This window comes from Sapajus apella, unplaced genomic scaffold (assembly GCF_009761245.1).
Source record: "Sapajus apella isolate SASKATOON/1434 unplaced genomic scaffold, GSC_monkey_1.0 scaffold31, whole genome shotgun sequence".
Taxonomy (NCBI): domain Eukaryota; kingdom Metazoa; phylum Chordata; class Mammalia; order Primates; family Cebidae; genus Sapajus; species Sapajus apella.
This window is the reverse complement of record NW_022436971.1, coordinates 2,225,056-2,248,247: the sequence shown is the minus strand read 5'-3', so window position 1 is coordinate 2,248,247 and position 23,192 is coordinate 2,225,056. Positions and strand designations below refer to the sequence as shown.

At 55.0% G+C, this 23,192-nt stretch overlaps 1 protein-coding gene across 1 annotated transcript in view; it reads left to right on the top strand.

The window, feature by feature from the left end:
• The window catches only part of KLHL29 (kelch like family member 29), a 318,875-nt gene extending 296,009 nt beyond the window's left edge, over nt 1–22,866 (top strand). Inside the window, exons 7-14 of the mRNA XM_032293996.1 lie at nt 6,833–7,035; nt 8,730–8,989; nt 11,003–11,201; nt 11,330–11,512; nt 11,712–11,892; nt 18,150–18,343; nt 18,654–18,798; nt 20,685–22,866. Of these exons, the coding sequence (XP_032149887.1) occupies nt 6,833–7,035; nt 8,730–8,989; nt 11,003–11,201; nt 11,330–11,512; nt 11,712–11,892; nt 18,150–18,343; nt 18,654–18,798; nt 20,685–20,868 (1,549 nt within the window). The 3' untranslated portion in view covers nt 20,869–22,866. The remainder of the gene's footprint in view (nt 1–6,832; nt 7,036–8,729; nt 8,990–11,002; nt 11,202–11,329; nt 11,513–11,711; nt 11,893–18,149; nt 18,344–18,653; nt 18,799–20,684) is intronic.
• The last annotated feature ends 326 nt before the right edge of the window (nt 22,867–23,192 follow it).

Here is a 23,192-nt window from a genome sequence, read left to right as displayed (position 1 = left end):
CTGTAGGCTCTATTTTAAGGGATCACTGCCCACTGCCCCACTGCGCCAGAGCAGGGTCCCCAGTGCCATCATCCCTGCTGTCGGTGTAAATAATGCCAGGAAAGCACATCGACCAGGCTGTCCCCACTGAGGAGCACACGATGCCCCCGGGACCGCTTTTCCTCAGCCCAAGTCAGGGAGAAGAGACTTGTAGCCAGAGCCTGAGCCATGCTGCATGTCCCATCTCTGTACCCTGAGCCTAAACCGGCACTATGGGCGCGCAGACCAGCTGTGTCCTAAACACGGTCACTCTCAGCCTCTGCTCCCTCCCTCCTGCCCTCCACCCCGGCTATTTCTACCTGAATGAGTCTTACTGGTGCATGAGCATCTTTTTTCTTTTCTTCATTATGTTGATTTTTTAATTTGTCTGCTTCATACCTTTGCAAAGAAGTCAGGGGCCACCTTCCAGCTCCATAGTGAGGGAGAGCAGCCGGGGCCAGCCCGGGGTAACGCTCACGTTTCTCTCAGCCCTCAGCAGATGAACGCCGCTGCTCCTCTTGCCTTGCAGCCTCTCCGGGGCAGACGCTGAGCCGGGACTGTGCTCAGAGGGAGGACAGGACCTCTGCTTCCCCGTGCCATGTTTGGACTTGCCAACTAACCCCGGAGTGACTGTGTTTTGTTTCAGGATGGCTCCCTGGCTGGCGTCTCCTCTCTGATCCGTCCTTTCATGTAGAGCCAAGCTGCCCTGTGGGGAGGCCCCACCTGGCCACATGCTGGCCCTCAGCCTCGCAGGAAGGGGCAGGCTCCTTGGGACTTCCCGTCTCATGGACACCTCGGGTCTCCTGCCCCCAGGGCTTGGGCTCTCTCTGTCCAAGCCCAGGGGTGAGGGGCATTGGTCTCACCAGGCCAGGGAAGACTGTGCTGCCACTCTTGGTGAATCCTGGACAGCAAGGGCCCGTATCTGGCTGCCAGATTGCAGATGAGTGTCCTAGGGGGCTGACCTCTCCAAACCAGCTGAAGAGGACAGAGCGGGGCAGGTCGGTGCTAAGCAGCAGCCTAGTCCCCAGCTAGAATGTGGTGGGCGAGAGGAGCATGGGGCCCTGGATGGCTTTCAGAGACCGCACATTGAAAGCCAAATTTGCACACAACAGAGAAGAGCGTCCACCAGGTGGGAACCCGAAGTAGTGAAGGCTCCTTGGGCAGGCTGAGAAGAGGGAGGAAGAGTGTTCGGGGCAGCGGGGTGGGGCATGAGCGGGGAAGGGCGGGGTGGGCCAGATGGCCCTCCCACAGACCCCGTGCTAGCAGCTGGGCATGGTCTGAGGTGAGGAACATCAAGAGCAGTGGGGAAGGGGCACCCGCCCAAAGGTGGGGGAACAGTAGGATGTGTCTCGGTCGCCCTGGTCAGAAAGGACCAGGCTGGAGGAGGACACCCCCCCAGCAGGTAGGAGACCTGGGTCCTACACCTGACTCTGCCGCTTGTCCTGTGACCTCAGGCTGGTCACGTCCCCTCCTGCACCCGGGGCTTTCTCATCTATAAATCAGGAAATTGGTTCAAATGATGCCCAGGTCTCCTTCCAGCTCTGACACCTGGGGGTGATGGGCAGAGGATGGGCAGGGCCAGGATGGAGAGGCTTCCCAAGTGCCAGCACCAGGACCCAAGAAGGTGAGGTGTCATGGGCATCAGAGGCCACAGGGAGGAGAGCAGGTCCATAGGCCAGTGTCAGGAGAGCTAGGGATCTGAGCAGTTGAGCATCTGGCGTGTTGAGCTGAGCAGCCTGATGGACACCCAGCTCCCGAGGTTGGGCTGCCTGTAGGCAGCCAGGTACATGGATCTGAACCCAGAAAGGTCTGAGGTCTGTAGAGATGGGGCTGGGGTGCCTTCAGCATACAGGAGGGTCACACAGGAAAAAGGAGGGGAGGCCAAAGCCAAGCCCCAGGGTGCCCTGCGGCTGAAAGTCACCATGTAGGTTTGCAGCCACAGAGCAAACAAGTGCCTTCTCGGGAGGAAAGCTGAGTCTTCATAGGAAGATGGTTTCCTTTCCCGCCACGTAAAATCAGAGAATTTCACATTCTTGACGGTCAGAGAGAAGCTGATGTCACCATGTCTTTTCAGTCCCCTTCGCATCCATGACCCTGGAGACTTACTGTGCAGCAGCTGGACTGGCCCAGTGCAGAGGCATGGCCTTGCCCTCTGACCCCAGGCAGGGGCTTCCCCTCAGGCAGCTGCGCTCTTGTAAGGGGAGGGAGTAGGGACCATCTCTGGGACCTCTGTCCTGGTGCAGACCTCCATGGGGTCAACATTGGCCCTTCCTGGATGAGCCCTGACAGGGCCAGGTGACTCCTCCCTGCTGTCCCCCCCAGGTTTGGAGGCTCAGACCAGACTCCCACCCCCAGCCTGAGACAGGTGATACGTCCACCACTGTAGCCCCAGGGAGGACATTGACCCAGCCCCCGAGCCCAGCAAGGACAGTGCTTGCCAGACCCAACCCCAGTGCAGATGCCCTCCCCTGGAGCCACAGGACGGACACATGGGAATTCAAGTCATTCACTCGCTCCTCACTCAGCAAACACACAGGAACCGCTCCCGGCACTGGGGCTCACACCCAACACCAGCCGAGCCCACAGTCTGATGGGGACACGCTGTAGACAGGCAAGGAGACGAGTGGAGATGGCACTTCAGAGACTGGTGGGCCAAGGGCTGGGCTGTGGGGGAGGGGCGTTCAGGGAGGCTCCTTGGAGAGATGGCATCTGATGTGGGTTGTGAAGAACGGGCATCGGCTGGGCAGACAGGTGAGGAAGAGCAAGTTCAAAAAGCAGGAGGGGGTTTCAGGCCCCACAGGTGACTCCACATTGCTGCAGGGCCAGGCATGAGGGTGGCTTGCAGGGGATGTGGCTGGAGGGAGGCTGGACCTGGGTCACAGGAGCCTGGGAGTGTTGCAACCAGATGTGTGTTTTATAAAAATGACAGCCAGGCCATAAGCGGGAGAGGTGGGTCTCAGTGTCCTCTCCCAGCCAGCAGCTGAGTCCCTTTGGGCTCAGCTGCCCCCTGTGGCCGTGTAGAAGGGTCCCAGGAAAGTGCTGCCCAGAGCCCCACACCCTTGGCCCTCTTCCCTGAGCAGCTGGCATGTGTGGGTGGCAGCGCCTGCCACCTTACTTGGTAGAGAGGGCAGGTATGGCTTGGAAGCCAGATAACGGGACTCCCATGTCTCATCGTGGATGCTGGCACAATGGCATGAGCCACATCTGTCATCAAGTTGCCAAGGGTGGGCCTGAGCCACACAAATCCTCAAGACCCAGGGAGACTCATGCATGTCCATGGGTGTGTCCTGCAGCTGGTGACATGCCCAGGTGTCCTTGCATGGGCAGGGTCCTCTCTTCTGAGCAGAGCTGGGTCCCAGCCACCTGCCCCGTGCCCATCCCTCACCCACCGCTGCCCATGGATTCCTGTCTGGGCTCCAGACAGCGCCCAGTTCCAACTTGCAAAATGAAAACACCTGACCTCTGACGTGCGTGCAGGTGAACGAGGGCCTCTGTCCTGATGTCCGGAAGGGCATTTCTAATCCTGGATGAGCCCATGGCTGATGGCAGGATTGCAAACATCCCGGTAGTTGGGCCTAGCCATTCCTCTGCTGTGCAGAGGCTGCGTCCCAGACCCTGGCCTCTCCTGGGCACCCTGCACCCAGAAGGAGGTGACTCTGGGAAGCTCTAGTCTTCCGGCAGACCCCATGGGGCCTATGTGGCTGGGCAGCACCAGCCTGTCCCTCACTCTACACCCCACTCCCCTGTGCCAGCTTCATAGAGAAGGGTAGTGCTGCCCATCTGCCCTGCTGCAGTCCCTCCAAAGCCACATCATGACCCGATGGGCCAGCAGCACCCCAAGCCACTCACTCCATGGGGCCCAGTAGGACAGGACAAGTTATGGCTCAGGGCAGGGACGGAACAGCCTGCGGAAGACAGAGCCCCTTGTCAGCGACTAGAGTCACCCGTCACAGGGGTGTCACCTCTGGGCTCCCTGCTCAGATGGAAGAGGCTTAAGGAGCACTAGAGTCCAGTTCCAAGATAGCCTGGTGTCCAGGGATAGAGAGGCGCCCCCACCCTCTCACAGCTCTCTAGGCCACGCACACAGGCCTGTGTAAACCGTGTGTGTCGCTAAGAGGCACAGGCCTCGCCCTCTGGGGCCTCGCCTCCTCCGGATCTTGAGCTCAGATTCTGAAGAGCCCCCATCACATTCCCCTGTGCTTCTGCAGCCATTCCCAAGCCTGATCTGCCCAGCAGCCCTCTCCACCCCGCAGGTGGCCCTCACAAGGGGCCGGGAGGAACAGAGCCACAGCCATGCCTTCTGTGGCCAGGGGTCCTCCCCAGTCTAGACGACACCTGCGATGCTGTATGACACCTGCACCCCTCCTCCCGTGCCTGGTTGCCAAGACCCACTCCCTGGCTCAGACTGTGGGCAAGACAGGCAGCACCCCTCAGGGCAGCCATGCGGGTCCCATTGTACCTGTCACTCCAGCCATGGACTGTCCATCTGCCCAGCACCCCTCCCCACCGGGTGACTCCATGGTTCCTAGCATCAGTGCATATGTGTGCATGTGTGTGTATATGCATATGTGTGCATATGTGTGTACTTGTGTGCATCTGTGTGTGCGTGTGTGTGTGCATATCCATGTGTGCACATGTGTGTGCTCACACATCCTGAAGTCTGAAGTCCCCCTGGGCTCAGCCCTCCACTGGCTTTGAGCTCCTGTGCCTGAGGACTCCTGGGTAGACAAGTGGTCTGGCCAGAGGTGGAGGCAGCAGTGACCAGAGGCCTCAGGAGAAAGCTGTGGCCCAGTGTGACCTCCACAGGGCACGAAGGGCATGCGGAGGAGAGGCCAGACAGCAGTTGGTAGGAATGAAGGCCTAGGCAGTGAAGACAGGAGTACACGGTCGACCAGATGGCTCTGGGGCCAGGGGTGTTGAGGATTTCTGTGATTTTAAGTGATCACATAGTGAATTATTTTTACACTTAACAAAGCCACCGAGGCATGGACATCCATCCTGACAGCAGAAGACTAGGTGTGTTAAGTCACTTTAGGAGTCACTCTGTGTGGGGGGATTTGGAGGGGCCTCTGTGGAGCTGGCACCTTGCCCCCTCTGCCTTCTGGGCTGGCCCAGGGCTTGGAGGCAGAGGCCCCTTGGGGTCCCGGTCGGATAAGCTGTTGTATGGGGAGGGCCCAGCATGGCCGCCCTGGGAGGGAGCCTGGACGCCAGCTGGGCAGCCGGATCACAGTGCCACCCACCCTCCTCCTGGCCATGACAGTGCTTCAGAGGCCCTGGGAGGCCAGTGCCTAACCTGAGAGAATGTCGCTCTAATGGTGGAATTTCAGGTACTGCCACGTAGAGAAGAATCTCATGGGAAGGGCATTTTGCAGCCTCTGTCACATAAAATCTCCATGGGAATTCAGACCTCATCTAGTTCCACCCTCTTGTTTTGCAGAAGAGGAGGCTGAGGGCCCGGGAGGCCAAGGCTGCCCACCTGTGGGTGGCAGAGCCCGGGCACCCAGCCCCCGCCAGCTCCCTGCCCCATGCTCTTTCCGCCCGCCCACCCACCCACCCACCCATCTGGCAGCCGGCCTCTCTACGGCCAGCCTGCTTGCTTGCTGGACACCTTGACAGCCCCACCGCCAGCCGCAGATGCACACAAGGGAACCGTCACAAACATCTTGCCCTGTGGCCTCCTCGGAAGTGAGTGAGTGGACCACAGAGGTCTTTTCCCAGACATGTGGCTGAGCCCAGCCCAAGGCAGGACCTGGGCTCAGGGCGGGAAGCAGGGCTGGTTGGAGCAGCCAGGATGGGGCGGCCAAGCCGAGGCCTGAGAAACCGCCTCCAGACTCCCAACGCGCCGTGTGTTTTTCCTCCTGCCGTCACTTCTGTATCAGTGTCACTCTTGCTTCATCTTATCTGTTTCCTTCCAGGTCCAGCTTTAGGGGCAGCTGCCAGGCCTTAGGAGCCTTTGCAATGGTTTTGTATTCCTGTAGACACCAGATATAAACAGATTGATATATTTGTGTCCCTCCCCTGCTCCCCCCAGTTCCCAAGCCCGATGCACACTCTACACACAGGCCACTCTGACCTCTGACCCCGTGTTCCATGTGGCAGGAGGGCCCCGCCCCGGGCCAGGTCCCAGGTCATGGCTGCTGGCTGTCTGTGGCGGAAGTCCTTGGTTGTTTCCTCTCCCCTCCTCCTGGCTCTGACCATTCTGTCTGTCTATCTTGTCTTGTCAGTTTCAAAGCAATGTCATGAAGGGCTTCCTTCCCATGCCTAAAAGGAAACAATATGTTTTTGGTAAGAGGTGGGGTTGGAGGGGGTTCTGGGGCAACTTGGGGCCCTCAGTCTTGGGGCGATCAGAGCATATCTCTGGATTGGCTGGGATCACAGCCAGTTGGGGGCCTCCCAAGCCTCGGTCACCTTGGAGAATCTGCCACCCAAGGCAGGCGGGACTGGGCTGGGACGTGTTGGTCTGCTTTGGTGGAGATGCCAGGGCCAGCAGTGGGCGGAACCGTATTGTTTCCCTTTGAGGCCAGTCCTGGTCCTCGTCCCCATCCATGGCTCATGCTTTTTGATTTGCATCTTTTTTTGCATGGACATGCCGAGTAGTGATAAGCAGGGTTTTCTGTTCTTTTGGGCGTCTCTGGTCAGACTCTTCTCTTTCAGATCCCGTGTCAGAGCGTTAGGTTCAGGTGTGTCATTGCTGTGTCCTTTAAGTCCTAAAACCAAGGGCGTGATCAAGGTGTGCAGGGAGACCTAGCCCTGTGAGGAAGCGGCACGGTGGCCGCGGGGCGGCGGGTAAGGACGCCCTGGTCTCTGTGCCTAGGTCCGTGCAAGACAGTGGCCAGGGTGGCCGGGAGAAGCTGGAGCTGGTCCTGTCGAATCTGCAGGCAGATGTCCTGGAGTTGCTGCTGGAGTTTGTCTACACTGGCTCCCTAGTCATCGACTCGGCCAATGCCAAGACCCTGCTGGAGGCGGCCAGCAAGTTCCAGTTCCACACCTTCTGCAAAGTCTGCGTGTCCTTTCTCGGTGAGCCCGGGGGCCACGTGTGTCACTTGGGGGAAAGAGTGCAAATGGGCAGAGAACTCGAAACAGCAAGGACAGAGCGGGGAGGGCTGTGTGTGCACAGCTGAAGCTCCCTCTCATGTGGCTGGGTTTGGCAGGGCTATTTTAAGAGGGTAATTCGGATAACCACCTGCAAAGGCCGTCTTTCCCTGGCATGGAATGAAGGGGACTCCATGTCATTTCTCTGTAGGTGGAAGAGTCGCACTGTGCCCCTCCAGGCCTCGTGAGAACAAATGGCACCATGAGGCCTGTGCACATGCTCTGCTTGTGGGGAGAGCGCATGGCCTTGGCCTCACAGCCCCGTTTTCTAGACCCAAACAGCGCAGCTCAAACTTTGTTTCCCTTCGCTTTATTCATACCTGGGCCGCTCCAGATGCCTGCACAGGTCTAGACATCTGACCTGTCCCTTGAGTACCCAGATCTGCTGCCCAGGATGGGGACTGAGTATCAGAGTTCCCAGGGGGTCCCTGACCCAAACAACATTCTGCCTTTACACTTGATGTTTCCCCACGTGGCGACAGCAAGGTGAGGGAGGGACAGAGATGAAAGCCCCCAAAGAGCCAGTGGTGGCCAGGCATGGTGGCTCACGCCTGTAATCCCAACACTTTGGGAGGCTGAGGAGGTGGATCACCTGAGGTCAGGAGTTTGAGACCAGCCTGGCCAATATGGGGAAACCCCATCTCTACTAAAAATATATAAATAAGCTGGACATGGTGATGCATGCCTGTAGTCCCAGCTACTCAGGAGGCTGAGGCAGGAGAATCACTTGAACCCTGGAGGCGGAGGTTGCAGTGAGCTGGGATTGTGCCACTGCACTCCAACCCCAGGAGACAGAGCGAGGCTCCATCTCAAAACTAAAAAAAAGAACCAGTGGGCTAGGGTGTGGAGTGCAGAGAGAAAGCCAGCGCTCAGCCTAGACATGGGCAGATCTGTGAGGACAGATGAGCACCGAGCATTCTGGAAGTGCCGGGAGCCATGGCGACAGTTAGGTTTGCCCACGGATGGGCCTCCAAGAACCCAGACACATCTGGGCTGGAAGAACCACCAGCATGAAGGGGGAAGAGTGTGAGGCCCTGGGAGGGACCATATTGGGTAAACAGGATACAGAGATGGCTCCCACTCTGAACCTAGCCACTAAGCCCAGGAGAGCTGACCAGGAGGACCCCAGACCCCAGTGGGTCCCATTGGGTGCAGCAGAAGACTGTGCAAGAAGGTGGGAGGTGTGTGAGGGGTGCTACTGCTGACACAGCTGAGTGAAGGCGTCTGGGGCCGCAGACATGCCTGGCACCTCCTGGAAGATGCTGTAAGCCTCAGTGCCACCCTTGACCTCAGCGACAGTGTGACTCCTGACCCCAGCCCAGGCCCAGGCTCCAAGCAGGGATCTCGCACTTCAGGCCTCCCAGTCTCAGTCCTTCTGTCAGGACCTGTGCACTCAGAGGGAGGCCCCCCGAAGTCAGCATAAGATGGGATAGGGGAGAACCCGGGAGAAGGATCGAAGGCTCCAGACACGCAGGAAGGGGACCTGCAGGGACTCTGGATGCTGGAGGTAGGGTCCCCAGGATGTGGGCTCAGAGAGGGATCCAGGGTGACAGCAATGGAAACAGGTGGCAACTGCTTCCAGGGCCCTTGGGTCAGTGGTCCTGTGCTCTCACCCTCAGAGAAGCAGCTGACGGCCAGCAACTGCCTGGGCGTGCTGGCCATGGCTGAGGCCATGCAGTGCAGCGAGCTCTACCACATGGCCAAGGCCTTCGCGCTGCAGATCTTCCCCGAGGTGGCCGCCCAGGAGGAGATCCTCAGCATCTCCAAGGACGACTTCATCGCCTACGTCTCCAACGACAGCCTCAACACCAAGGCCGAGGAGCTGGTGTATGAGACGGTCATCAAGTGGATCAAGAAGGACCCCGCGACACGCACACAGGTGGGGCCTGGCCCGCCCCCACCCCTTCTCTCTGGGTTTGGGGTCCCTCTGCGGCAATGGGATCTGCAGCAAGGATGAAGGGAGGTGTGGGAGGCTTGTCCTGCTCCCCCTGAGCAGCAGAGAGGTGAAGGGAGGGCATAGAGATGAGAAACCAGTCGCCAAAGCATCCTCGAGGGCTGGCATTCCACCCCAAAGGAGATCCAAGTCAGCCAAGAGCCGCAGCACCTGCGCTCTGCACGGTGAGGTGGGTGCCTAAGCCAGGGGACTCTGGGGCTCCCAGGAGCACGGGCCCAGCAGGAGGAGCCTGCCCCTGCTCTGGTTGTTGAGGGGACAGGGAGCCCCCGATGGGCCAAATGGAAACCTCTGCACTCAGGAAGCCGAAGGGTGTGAGGTCCTGTGTTGGGTAAAGACAGGATGCAGAGAGTGCCCCTGCCCTGGACCCAGCCGCTGAGCCCAGAGAAAGGGGTCCTCAGACTGATCAGGTGGGGAGGCAGCGTTTATTCTCAGAGGTAGGAAGTTCGATGGGGCATCTAATAACTGTGACTGCCACAATTCTCTGTGACTCCCAGATCTGTGTCTCAGACCCAGAACCCTCTCCTGAGCTTCCGACCCCTCTGCTCAGTGGCCTTCTGGGCCTCTCCAACAGGATGTCCACAGATTCTCCTAATTCACCAAGCCCAAAGCCTGCACCTCTTCCTGGGCTCCTTAGTTCAGCCATGCCTGCTCCCAAAACCAAAGCCTAGCCTCCTCCCCCGTCTTCCACAGCCATTTGGCTACACCACACTCACTCCTGCCTCCTTCCTCCCCTTTAAGCGAATCAACTTCCCTCTCCCCATTGAGACCGGCATCTCGCCAGGATGACTGCAGCGTCTCTGAAGTGGTTTCCCTGCCTCTGTCTTGCTCCCTCCAAATCTATTTTCCACCCTCCCGCCTGAGCAGTGTTTCTGAAAGCACCCTGAACGCCTCATCCCTCCACTCAACCCCTCGTCAGTTGCCTCATCAACTCCGCAGGGGAAACTGTACGGTCCTTGTTGAGCATGGCCTGGCCTCCCCAGCCTCTCTTCCCTCACTTCTCCCTGTCTCCCTAGACGCCTCCTCAACAAAAGCCTGTTCCATCTAATAAGAATAAACCCCATACAAGTCCATTCTCTGTCACTCTCCAACACCTCTACACGGGCTTCGAATGTCTGCCCTCCCCGCGACCCTGTGCCTGGCAGAAGTCTGCCCATTTGCATACCCCATCCAGATGCCATGCCCTCTGCAAGCAAAACCTCTTACTCCTGCACCCACTACAAGCCCTCACTAGACCCTCCTCTTGCCCCCCGTGCATTTTTGGTAGCAGATCCCCTCCCATTAAACTGTGTACCCCTTGACGTCAGAGACCAGGTCACATTGGTCTTTGCACCCACAGTGATGAGCTTCGTGCCTGGCCTCCGGTGGTTACCACTTACTCATGGGATGAAATGAAAGTAGAGTGATCAGCAGAGTTTGCTAGGAGGGGAGAGTCAAGTGAGCCTGTGAAACCTCCTCTGCAGGGTGACAGTTTCAGGCCATGGGACATGGAGCACCACTGAAAGAGTTGTCAGTGCTGGGGAGACGCCGGCTCCCACGGCTGGGACTTGCAAGCTTCACAATTGCCATCTCCTTGAAGCTTTCCTGGGTCCTCCCACCTGTTCCTTGGTCCCCGCCACACTCATAGCTCTTTAATAATCATGTCTTCCTCATTTTAACCCCCCCGCCCCCACCCCCAATATCCTGATCTGCCACAGGGCTGGCTGCAGGCTGCCAGCCTCCCCTCCCAACCCCTACGCTCCCCACCTTCCCCTCCACACCTCCAGCTGACCAGACCTCCATTGCCTCTGTCTAGGCTGGCAGAGCAGAGCAGCTACATTCCCAAGCCCGACGCAGCCTAGAATTCTCCATTCTTGTGCAGCCCCACACCATTTCTTTCCTTCCAGAAGGTGGCTCCCTCTTGCTAGTCTAAGAAGATTCCCTGTCCCCTTTACCCTGCAGTATGCCGCTGAGCTCCTGGCTGTGGTCCGCCTCCCCTTCATCCACCCCAGCTATCTGCTCAACGTGGTTGACAATGAAGAGCTGATCAAGTCATCAGAAGCCTGCCGGGACCTGGTGAACGAGGCCAAACGCTACCATATGCTGCCCCATGCTCGCCAGGAGATGCAGACGCCCCGAACCCGGCCGCGCCTCTCCGCAGGTATGGAAGGGCACACCCCCCACCTCCCAGAAGCAGCATCCTGGGCTCAGTGGTCCCAGCGAGGTGCCAGGCACAGATGCTGACAGTCTTAGGGTGTGTCCCAAGGACGCCCATCTGTGTCCCTGCAGGTGTGGCTGAGGTCATCGTCTTGGTTGGGGGCCGTCAGATGGTGGGGATGACCCAGCGCTCACTGGTGGCTGTCACCTGCTGGAACCCGCAGAACAACAAGTGGTACCCCTTGGCCTCGCTGCCTTTCTACGACCGCGAGTTCTTCAGTGTAGTGAGTGCCGGGGACAACATCTACCTCTCAGGTGAGGCCCCCCGGCGCTGGGGCAGGACAGGGCATGGGGATCCCTAGGGGCCTGCTCCCCACCTCAGAGCTGAGGAAGGCCACGGCCCGTTAGCGTCAGCTTTGCAGGTGAAGGCCTCCTCTGCCCCTGGGGCTGCGCCTGCTGACCCCGGGCCCCTCCTCACCCTGCCTGCTCTCTCTGCCTCCCACACTGCCTCCAGGTGGGATGGAATCAGGGGTGACGCTGGCCGATGTCTGGTGCTACATGTCCCTGCTCGATAACTGGAACCTCGTCTCCAGAATGACAGTGCCCCGCTGTCGGCACAACAGCCTCGTCTATGATGGGAAGATTTACACCCTCGGAGGACTTGGCGTGGCAGGCAACGTGGACCACGTGGAGAGGTAATGAGGCCATGTTCAGGACAGGGGCATGCTCTTATGTGCACCAAGAACAGACGACACCCACTCAGTGGCGAAGGAGCAGAGCCTGGACCATTCATAAGGGCGGTCATCCCAGGCTCTTCAGTCACAGCATCGGGGGCACCAGGGTGTGGGGTAGAAGCAGGTGGGATGGCATCTGTGTCACCTTTGCAGTCGCTGAGATGGGAGATGGGGTGCTTCCATCCTGACACCCATTTAGGTGTCAGACAAGCCGGAGGCCCAAGATCCAGTTGCGGGAGGCCCGGGAGGAGCCAGACCCTCCTGGCCAGGCAGTCAGTGAACACCCTGCACCGTGAGTACCAGCCCAGAGACTGCTGGGGTTTTGCGCAAAGCTGGAGGCAATGTTTAAAATGCAGGTCGTGCCGGCGGCAGGGCATCCTTGTCCTGCCAAGCGGAGGTACCTCATCAGGGAACTCCCTTCCTCCCTCCAGCCACACACACCAGGACATCTGTTCGTTACACAGGGAAGGGCCACTGCACACAAACTAAGCAATTTAGGGAGAACATGCTTGCCAACCCTCTAGAACTTTCCAGAAGAAAAAATAAGCCAAAGGACCACCTGTGTGAACCTGCCATCGGCTGGGAGTCCCAGGCTGGCTTCCTCCCGAGGCCATCGTGGAGGCTCAGAGACAGGCATGAGGGGCATGGGCTGAAGAGGCTGCTTCTGAGTAAGAACACAAAATCCTTTTCCCTTGAGCCAGGGAGACTGTTTGTACAGAGAACGGACCTAGAGGAAGCACTCAGGAAGCTTCCTCAGGCAGCAGAAAGGGGGCTTAGTCCTGCTGTTGGAGAAACTAGTGCCTGGAAGATAACGCATCAGGCTGACCTGGCCCAAAGCACAGCCCAGGGGAGGCAGCTAAGATCGCCAGAGCCCCTCCTGCACCTGAGCACCCCCTGCCCCCCCCTCCCGCTGCCATGTGCCACCAGAAAGCACATATTCCCATGGGACATCATGTTGCCTGTGAAGCAACACGTACCCCTCAATTTGTATTTTTCCCCCTTGGTGGCTAATTGGACACTTGACAAATGTTACAGCAAAGATGGTTGCAGAGTGACAGGCTCTGAACACTCACTGTGGGCTTTTAACTCCCCCAAGTGGAGCCCAGAGATGGCTCAGTAACAGCATTTGATTGTCATGTTGATCTGGCAATCATGGGCATTCCCGCGTGATGATGAGGACCTTAGCACTGTTCCTGGGCCTGGGTTGGCCCTGGTACTGGTGGCCTTCAGAGTGACCCACTGCCCAGCTGTGCATGCCCCAAGCATTCTGGAAGCATCTGCTTCCGATCATTTGCCATCCGATAACCACATGAAAAAGGAGGCATTTTCTCTGTAGGAGTAAACTGAGCTAGATCCGTCATTCTGTCTTACTTTCGTCAGCTATTTTTAATCTCCTAAGACACTGATTACTCATTTTGCAAACTTATGCTTGTTGATAAATATAGGGATTTGTTCAAGGATCAAATGCACCCACTAAGCAGCGAGACAAGCGCCGCTCTTCCAGGGCCCTGGGGCTGTTTTCCAAGACCCAGGGGTTGCATGGATGGGCCTTTCCTGGGGGGCTAGGCCCTCCTTCTGGCTGTGAAAGGGCAGCGTGGGCACAGTGTGAGCGAGACCACCCTAGGAACCCAAGAGATGAAGGAGCAGTCCAGGACAAAAGGGTACCCTGAGGGGCCCTGAGCCCTTCCTCAGCCCACCAGACTCTGCCAGCTGTCCTTGTAGGGACAGGATACAGGCTTGAAGACCCCTGGGCAGTGTGCGTGCAAGTGGGTTGGAGGGTGCAGGGGAAGGAACGCCCACTGCTTTCCAAGAAGCATAGCTGGACCCCCTTCGGGTAAGTTGCTATCTGTGCCGCACAGTGACGATGATGAGAATTCAGGGTGACAGGAAGGTCAGGGTAATGGGGACAGACATGAGGGTGCTTTGTTCCCCAGGAAGCGCTAATGGTACAAATGGCTATTATATTGATAATGAATGAGATATATGGTGCATTATAATTATATTACATTACGGTATTACAGAAATAGAGCAAGATCATATAATTATAGATTAAGACAGTGCAATAGACAAACCTGTATCATATCATTATATAAATAACTGGATCTAATATTTTATAGCAATATATTGCAGTAGCTGTGGTTACTGGATAAATGATAGCAGAGTGCCTCGCTCGGCGGGGGTCATTTGCATGTCATTAGCATATCCTTCTCAAGCAGGAAGCTGACAGATTGAGCTGACGGGAGGGCTCATGGCTTGGCAATCAGCCACCTGGAATAACAAACTCTCAGGAAATTCACATTTGGTGCAATGTGCCATCATACTGAAAGACTGAGGACTAACAGCCACATAATCTTCCACTGTCTCCCAGCTCCTTCTGCAGGAGCTCTTTGGATCCCTGCCATATTGGCTTAAAAAACAGATATCTGAACTTCTGACACTGTCCAAAAAGACACTTACTCCATTTCATATAAGCCACATATTATTCATCTGGGACTTAATTGAATCAGCCCGCTGCTGCCCTTTAAGACATTCCAGCTTCTTCTCAAATCCAAGCACAGAACTGAACGTCACATCACCCTCACTCAGAGGCAGAGGCACGGGCTGGGGAGGCCAGCTTCCTGGGGCTCTGGGCTGTGACCCAGTTATGGCTTGTGCCCCAAGGAGGCTCACAGAAAGCAAGCGGGCCCTATGTGCTTCCCAGGGAAGATATGGTGGGGACAGACCCAACCCTGGCCACACAGCACGCGGCACCCAGACCTCACTTTGCATTCAGGCACTCACAGTGAGCAGTGTGTTGAGCGGTAGATGTGTCCCCCACTGGGAGGGCCTGAGTAAGCGTGGAGGCAACTGGAGTTAGGAGAGCAGCCCCCGAGGAACCGACAGAAACACTGAAGACCGATACTCCAGCTGTCCTGTGAAGAAGACCTCAAATATCCCAGTGACCCAGGCTGCTGAGCCCCAAGTCTGCTTTTCCCACAGCTGCCTCCTGTTGTCCCTCTCCACTGTCCTGTCTGGAACTCATGTTCTGTCATTTCATCCTCTTCCTCTGCTGCTTTGTCCTGCACCCCACACCAGCACATCTGCTCCACCCAACCATTTGCGCCCAGCCCTGGGGACTGAATGCGATGGAGGAACTCTCACCCAACACTCGGGCCCCACCACACAGGAAGGGAAGGCCCGTCCCTTACCGGGCCCTTCCCGCTGCGAGGCAGTCTTTCTGGGTTTCCTTCATCAGCGGTAGATCTGACCCTACAGATCTGACCCCACAGACTCCCCACGACTTTGTCAACTCTGACTCCTGCTTCACAAACAAAATGGAGCCATCAGTCAAGAACTTACTTGCCTTCCTGCCGTCACTCCCACAAATATGGCTACACTCACGCCATCTTTGCCTTCCTCTCCTGTACAAATGGACTCCATGTTCCCTCCACACTTTGGATTCCATTCATCCACTTCCTGGAAGCCTTCCAGCATCAGCTCTCCCCTCTCTTTCATATACATTTAACCTTTCCTTATCCAGCTGGACTCCTTCCTATCAGCATGTAAACACAATTAAACATTCCCCTCCAAAAGTAAAACAAAACCCATTGTGTGCTGGCTGGTGAGATCTGAATGTTAAAATTACAGACTTTAAAATTTGTACAGTTGTTAAAGTTTCTGTAAGCCAGTTGTTAACACAAAAATTTAACAATTTTTAATTACTAAAAATTAAATTATATACACAGTATTAAAAACAAAGGTAATCCATGCTCAAAACTCACCACTTCCTAATTTTTACTACTGTCTTGGGCCCTGAGTTTATCTATGCCCAACGCATCTCTCCAGGGAGGAGATTCCGGAGAATGGTAGCCACAGCACTTCTCTTTCCAACTCCATGTTCGGCAACATCCCAATGGCAGCTTGAAATCAGCCAAATGGGAGGAGTGACATCGCAGAAATCAGCAAATGCTACAAACCATGACTTTTTCCCTAGAGAACTGGTTGTTAAACATTCATCAGCATTCCATTGACCCCTCTCAGCTCTGGATTCTTTTCTAGGCCCTATCCTCTGTGCCACTTCACAGTTAAGTTTCTTCCAAAAGAAGTCTACACACACCTGCGGTCTCCACTGACACAATTGGCTTCTGCGCCTCTTGTTTTAACTGAAGTGCCCTTGACTATAGAGCAGTGGCCTGCTAGAGATTCCATCCTCCATCCTTGAAGCCCTCGCCTTCAGTGACACAGCCACTCCCTCGCTGTTGGGACCCTGGCTGCCCTCCCAGGATGCCTCTCAGCTCCCCTCCTAAAGGCCACATGTCCCCAATTTGTCCTTAGCCCCCACGCAGTACACATCTCCCCAGCACATTCCTGAGCTTCCATTTCCAGCTGTGCCAGAGATCGCACAGCTATTTCATCCACACCCAAATATGTGACTGTCTGCTGCACATCCCCTATCTGTTGCCCACAAATACTTTAAACTTCCTGTGAAAAAAACAGAAATCACCCTCCTCCCCCAACCTCCCCATCCCACCAGTAGTGTTACCACCAGCAGAGTCACCACCAGCAGTGTCACCACCAGCCAGCCTCCCAAGCCAGACCCTGGGCCATCCTTGGCAACTATTCCCTTAGCGCCAGCATCTCATCAATGAGCAAACACACCCATTCCACTTCCTCTGCTCCCATGTCCTCATACTCTTATCATTCCTTGGTCCAAGCCACTGTTGCGTCTCTCCAAGTTTCTTGCGCAGACTAGTCTCACCTAACTAGTCTCCCTGCTTCTGACCTCCTCACTCCAGGACATACTCCACCCTGCAGACACAGTGATCTCTCCAGAGGCCAAATTTGTTCACATTATTTCCCTGCTTAAAACCTTTAGGGCAGCCAGGCACTGTGGCTCACACCTGTAATCCCAGCACTTTAGGAGGCCAAGGTGGGAGGACTGCTTAAGCTCAGGGGTTCAAGACCAGCCTGGGCAACACAGGGAGACCTCATCTCTAGGAAAAATCGAAAAATTAGGCAGGCATGATGGTACACACCTGTAGTCCCAACTACTCAGGAGGCTAAGGTGGGAGAATTGCTTAAGCCCAGAAGATCAAGGCTGCAATGAGCCGTGATCATGACACTGCATTCTAGCCTGGGCAACAGAGAAAGACCCTGTCTCAAACAAACAAACCTTCAGGACTTCCCTGCTGCACTCCAGATAAAGCCCAACTCCATTAGCTTGACACACATGGCCCTTTTTAACTACCCCCCACTTCCAGCCATTCCATACTACAGAAGCACCTTGATGGACAATGGGGTTATGTCCTGATGAACTCATTATACGCTGAAAATATTCTAAGTCAGAAATGCATTTAATATGCCTGCCCTACTGAACATCATGGTTTACCCGGCTTATCTTAAACATACTCCAAACACTTACATTAGCCTACAGTTGGGCAAAAGCATCTAACACAAAGCCTGTTTTATAATAAAATGTCAAATATCTCATGCATTTTATTGAACACTACACATTACATGAAAATGCCAATCATTTTGCACCATCATAAACTGAAAAAATCATTAAGTTGGGGACTGCCTGCATTCTAAATTCTCCCTAAATGCCGCCTTTGCCACTGCCCTCCCTTCACCTGTGCCCACTCATTCCCACTTCCTGGTCACCTAGCTAGTGGCCTATTCACCCTTCAAGGCCCAGCCTGAGTATCGGCACCTACTGGAGCTGCTGGTGCCGCCCCCGTGTGCACCTTGGGTTTCTTGCCTTCAGCCCACCCAGCATCCTGCGTGTAATTGTTCTTTGTGTGTTCTCTTTGGCTGCCTTTCCCAAGCAGTCATAGCCTCCTCGAGGAATGGTGCTTCATCTAGTGCATTTCTCCAGTTTGCAGCCCAGGACCTGGCTATAAAGCAAATGCTCAGTCCAGCACTGCGGAATGCAAGGGCAAGATTGAGCTGGATAGAGCGGGGAGCACTGCGTGAGCAAAAGGAAGGAGACAGGAATTCTGCACAGTGGCTGCCACAGGCAGAAAGAGCCCACTGACATTCCAGAGGAAGGCTGAGGGCTAGTCTGGACCAGACCCTAGGAGGCCTTGAGTGTCTCACGGCAGTGCCCCCCACTATGTGATCTCAGGCTATGCTGGCCATGCTGAGGGCAAGGACCAGATGGTAGTGTGCTGCTCTTGCTGTGGCTTCTGCCCTGCACAAGGTCCATCTTGACCCTGGGCTCTTTTTCTCCTCTCCTGCAGGTACGACACCATCACCAACCAATGGGAGGCAGTGGCCCCTCTGCCCAAGGCAGTGCACTCTGCCGCAGCCACAGTGTGCGGCGGAAAGATCTATGTGTTTGGTGGGGTGAATGAGGCAGGCCGAGCTGCGGGCGTCCTCCAGTCTTACGTTCCTCAGACCAACACGTGGAGCTTCATCGAGTCCCCAATGATTGGTGAGAACCGGCGGTGTCCTCAGCCGAGGGCCAGGGCCGCACCCCTGCCTCGCTGATTTGTTCAGTATCCCATCCCCAGAAGTCAGACTAAGCCCAACAGCTCCGGAGGGGGGCAGGAGTTGCTGAGCCCCCAGCTCACGTGTCTGGAGAAGGCTCCAGGTTCCCCTAGGTCCCAGGCCTGTCTTCAGGCCAATCCCTCCCTTCTTAGAAGTCTTTCCAGCTTCCTTCCCTGGAGGGTCTGCTGGGAAAGAAAAGGAGAGGGAAGTCCGAGACAAGATGCCGTGACCTGCCTGCTCTGCTCTCCTCACAGACAACAAGTATGCCCCCGCTGTCACCCTCAATGGCTTCGTTTTCATCCTGGGCGGGGCTTATGCCAGAGCCACCACCATCTACGACCCTGAGAAAGGAAACATTAAGGCGGGCCCAAACATGAACCACTCTCGCCAGTTCTGCAGGTGAGAGGCTGCAGCACCTTGGCTAGGGCTGGGACGGAGGAGCGGGAGGAGGGGTGTGACCACAGTGATTTCCTGCCATTCAGTGATCTTCAGGCCCAGAGCAGTGGCCTTCCCCCCGCCAATCACAGGAGTGGGTGTTAGCCCGGACCGGTAGGGTAGAGCAGCCCGCAGCAGCCTCTGGCCCAGGAACCCAACCCCGGGACTCCAGCTGACCCCAGCTCCAGCAAAAATAAAGCATTTCCCGAAGGCGTCAAGGCTACCCTGCTCTCAGTGAGGCGAGGACAGCTTCCCCCAGGACCACCTGCCCCATCGCAGATGGAAGGCGGTGCCAGGCCAGAGCTGTGTGATACCCTACTGAGACAAGTGACCTCTTGGGGGAATGCTCTGAGGGCATGAATGATCCTGATGGCCTTGGGAGCTATGCTTGGGGCTCAGCTGCACAACGACGAGTCTCAAAGGCTGACTGGAAAAAGCACGCACACACACCCTCCTCTGCAGCAAGAGAAGGTAGAGGGCCGAGGGCGGCTCGGTTTCCAGGCCTCCTGGCCTGCGGCAGTGAGATACCAGTCCCTGCTCTTCCAGCTCCATCCTTTCCTGGACTAAGAGGAACAGAATAAGAAGGGGCCCCACGGCCAGGTGCAGTGGCTCACACCTGTAATCCCAGCACTTTGGGAGGCCGATGCGGTGGATCACTTGAGATAAGGAGTTTGAGACCAGCCTGGCCAACATGGTGAAACTCCATCTCTACTAAAAATAAAAAAATTAGCTGGGCGTGGTAGCACATGCCTGTAATCCCAGCTACTCGGGAGACTGAGGCAGGAGAATCGCTTGAACCCAGGAGATGTAGGTTGCAGTGAGATCACGCCATTGCACTCCAGTATAGGCAACAAGAGTGAAACTCTGTCTCAAAAAAGAAAGAAAGAAAGAAATGAATGGGAAAGACCTAATGGCAAATGGAGAGTTAAGCTGGGTCTTGCAAGGGAATCAGGGCATAAGTACACCACAGAAGGAAAATATGAGGGCCCCAGGTGGCATGGAATTAAGAGAGAAGACTGGAAGCTTCAGGGTCTGGTAAGAAGTCCAGACTGATGTGTTCTGTTTAAGACATTTCAGAAACAGTGGAGCCTTTGAAAAGGTATGTGTCCAATGTCAGGGAATAGCCAGGAAAAAATGGCCATTAACTAAAACAAAAGAGTCAGGACTAGAAACAAGGATGTGGACGTCAGGTAGCTGAAACGCTTTAAGGGAGTAAGTGCAGAGAGGGGCCAGATGCTGAGCCCTCATGACGAGAGGAAGTGACCAAGACAACAGGACCCAGCCAGTGAGTGTCACATAGGGAAGGGGTCCAGGCACAGCCAGCAGTCACCCTGCAGAGCATGCCCAGCCCTTGCAATCCTGGGTGGGCAGCAGCACCAGGTCACATGGGAGCACCTTGGCAGGTAGATCTCCCAGTCCAGTGGCTGACGTTCAATTCCAGTTGACCTCCTTATTATCTCCCATCATTCTTGTGAGTCATGTTCCCAATTTGATTGAGCCATAGGAAGGCTGCATGTGCCACACAACAAAAGAGTCTCCAGAAAGCCTCAGTCACCTGAGCCGAGTGCCCACACAGGAATCTTTCCTCTCACAGCCATGGTTAGTCACTCTGGTGAGGCGGGGAGGGAGTGCCTTCTGCTGCTCACAGGGTGGCATAGCACAGCATCCTGACTGGCCCTGGAGTTTTTCTTATGCCAGCCCAAGTCAGAGGGCAAAGAAGGGCAGCAAGATCCCAGATGACTTTTGCAAAAGGTACAGGCAGCCTACCACAGGACACGATGTTGAGAACCTATCTCCAGGGCCAGGTTGGAAGTAAAATGCCTAATTCTGTCCCCGCTTTCCCCCAACAGTGCCGTGGTGCTTGATGGCAAGATTTATGCAACTGGAGGCATTGTCAGCAGTGAGGGGCCCGCGCTGGGCAACATGGAAGCCTACGAGCCCACAACCAATACATGGACCCTCCTCCCCCACATGCCCTGCCCCGTGTTCAGACACGGCTGTGTTGTGATCAAGAAATACATCCAAAGCGGCTGACGTCAGTAGAAAGCCCACAACAAGACTGTGGACAAGTCTGGTGAGGCAAGTGCCACACAATGATAATTTTCCAGCGACACAAACAAGAAGCCAACAAAACACAATCAAGGAACTCACTGCGTTCAACATGTTGAATACGCTCTACATTGAATGTAGGAAATCATCCTCGCCTTTGGGTGAGACAGTGGCATTGCGCTCAGAGCAGCAGAAACCACGACCCCGCCGCCGGGCTGGCTGCCTCCTGCACTGGTGTTCGCTCTGAACGGGGGTGCTCGCTCTGCCAGGTGCAATAGAGTTTCACGTATTTTTCAACTGGGAGAGAGAAGCTGTTTTTTTCCTTCCTGCAGAGTAAGCTTGATCCCTAAACAACCATAGATCTGTTATCTTATGACAGCACTAGGCATCAGGCTCTCTTGGAATAAGATCAAAGTGTCCTTATCACTTTGATTCCTACTTTTGTTTTTTAACCAATCTACACGTTCAGTGGCCGACAGAAAACAAGGGACAATACTGTGCATCACAAGGCCCAGGAGGCTGCCGGTCCCCACCGGGGCGGAAGAGAAGCCCAGCTGCCCACGCTGAGCAAGGGGTGGCAGCCACAGGACAGCCGGGGAGCAGGCACAGCTGTCCGTCCTTCACAGGTTTTTCTACTGTGTTTTTGCTGGAGAAGGACAAAGTGATTGCGCTAGCTTTCTCTTACCCAGTATGAATTGTTTAGATTTCTGAGGCATTTTCTTGATAAACAAAAAGGCTATTTTTAAGTACTGAGAGGAGGAGGCCACAAGAGGGATAATGTGGGAATTCCCAAAGCTCTTTGTAGGTAGTGCCAGAGGGGGGCATTTGCTCTCATTTTTCTATGTGCAGAATAGAGGATCTCTCCTGGGGTGGGCAATGCCCCCATTTTATTTTTAGAAAAAGTAACTCCCAGACAGCCCCATAAAAGCTGTGCCTCGTGGAGGCATTACCCAAGGAAGAAGAGTCTGTTCTAGAAGGAGCCCACTTCTGGCTCTGGACAGCGGCCCAGCTCCCTCCATGAGGTCAAGCTGAGGACCCAGGCCAGTGGGAAGGGAAGGAGGGAGAATAAGCATCTATAAAGCACAGGAGACTATTTTTGATATTCATAGCTATATATTAAGGCACCTGCCACAAGAGCTCTCAGGATGGGGACAGCCTTCTTAGTCGAGCCATGACAGCCAAGGCCTGAGGGCGTGAGCAGAACCACTCTTCTTGTCACATATGAACCTGAGAAAAGGGAAGCCAGGAGGGAGGTCACACCGTGGCTCAAAAGAGAAAGGCCCTCGCGCTAGTCCTTAGCCCCCCAAACCTCACACGGTAAACAGTTTCCATTCCAGGGCAGGAAGAATGCTGCCGCCACCGCCGCCACCACTGCGCTGTTGAGTCGAAGTTGGTACCAAATACACATTTACCACTTTTATATCTGGGAAGTCAACTTGCCATCATTTCATGATAACGACCATTTATAAGAGAAAAAGACAGGACACGCTTTCCATCTTTCAGCATTTGATGACACAAAATTCCAGTTCTAACGTTGGGCATCAACTTCTAGCACTACAAGTGTGGCTCCCACTTGGACGAGATAAACCGAGCTTCGTTATGCAGTTTTTAATATTATTTATTATTTTAAAAAGTAATAAGCACAAAACTACATACATTGTATGTCATTTAAAGTATTTATGTCAAACAGGGTGCAAGTGTGAACCCAAGGACTGGAGCACAAATTCCTAACTGCCTGGGGCAGGGCTAATGTTAGCATTGGTGTGCGTCTGCCTCCAAAGGAGGTTCTAGTGGTCAGCGAGACTCAACACAGATGACATTGAAATTCCGTTTCTCTCCTCATCTATCACACTGGAGCAAAACTGGCTATTTCTGTGAATGATATAAAACAGGGTTCTCTGTAATGGTATTGTACATAGTATATGTTTATTGTTAAGTTCTTGTTATATTATAATAAATATATTTATAGATCTAGACTTGGAAGCCAATGTAATGTCTTTGTGTGTCATCATCCTGTCACAGGGATGCAAAAGCTGAGCTACCCCTCATACGTCAGCTGTCTGGGTTCTCTTATGTAGACTTTAGTGCACATCTCGATGATTAGAAAGGATGGGACTCCATAGTGAGGGGAGGTACAGAGTTGGAAAGGAAGCCAAGAAGAAAAGACAATTGAAGGTCAAAGATGAGAGGGACTTGCAAGCACCCTGGCACTGACTCTGAGGCTCTTCCTTTCATTGAAGTGCTCTTCTTACTACACACATGCAATTGAAAGCTTCAGACCTGTCAGCTTCCCACTGGTATCACTCCCA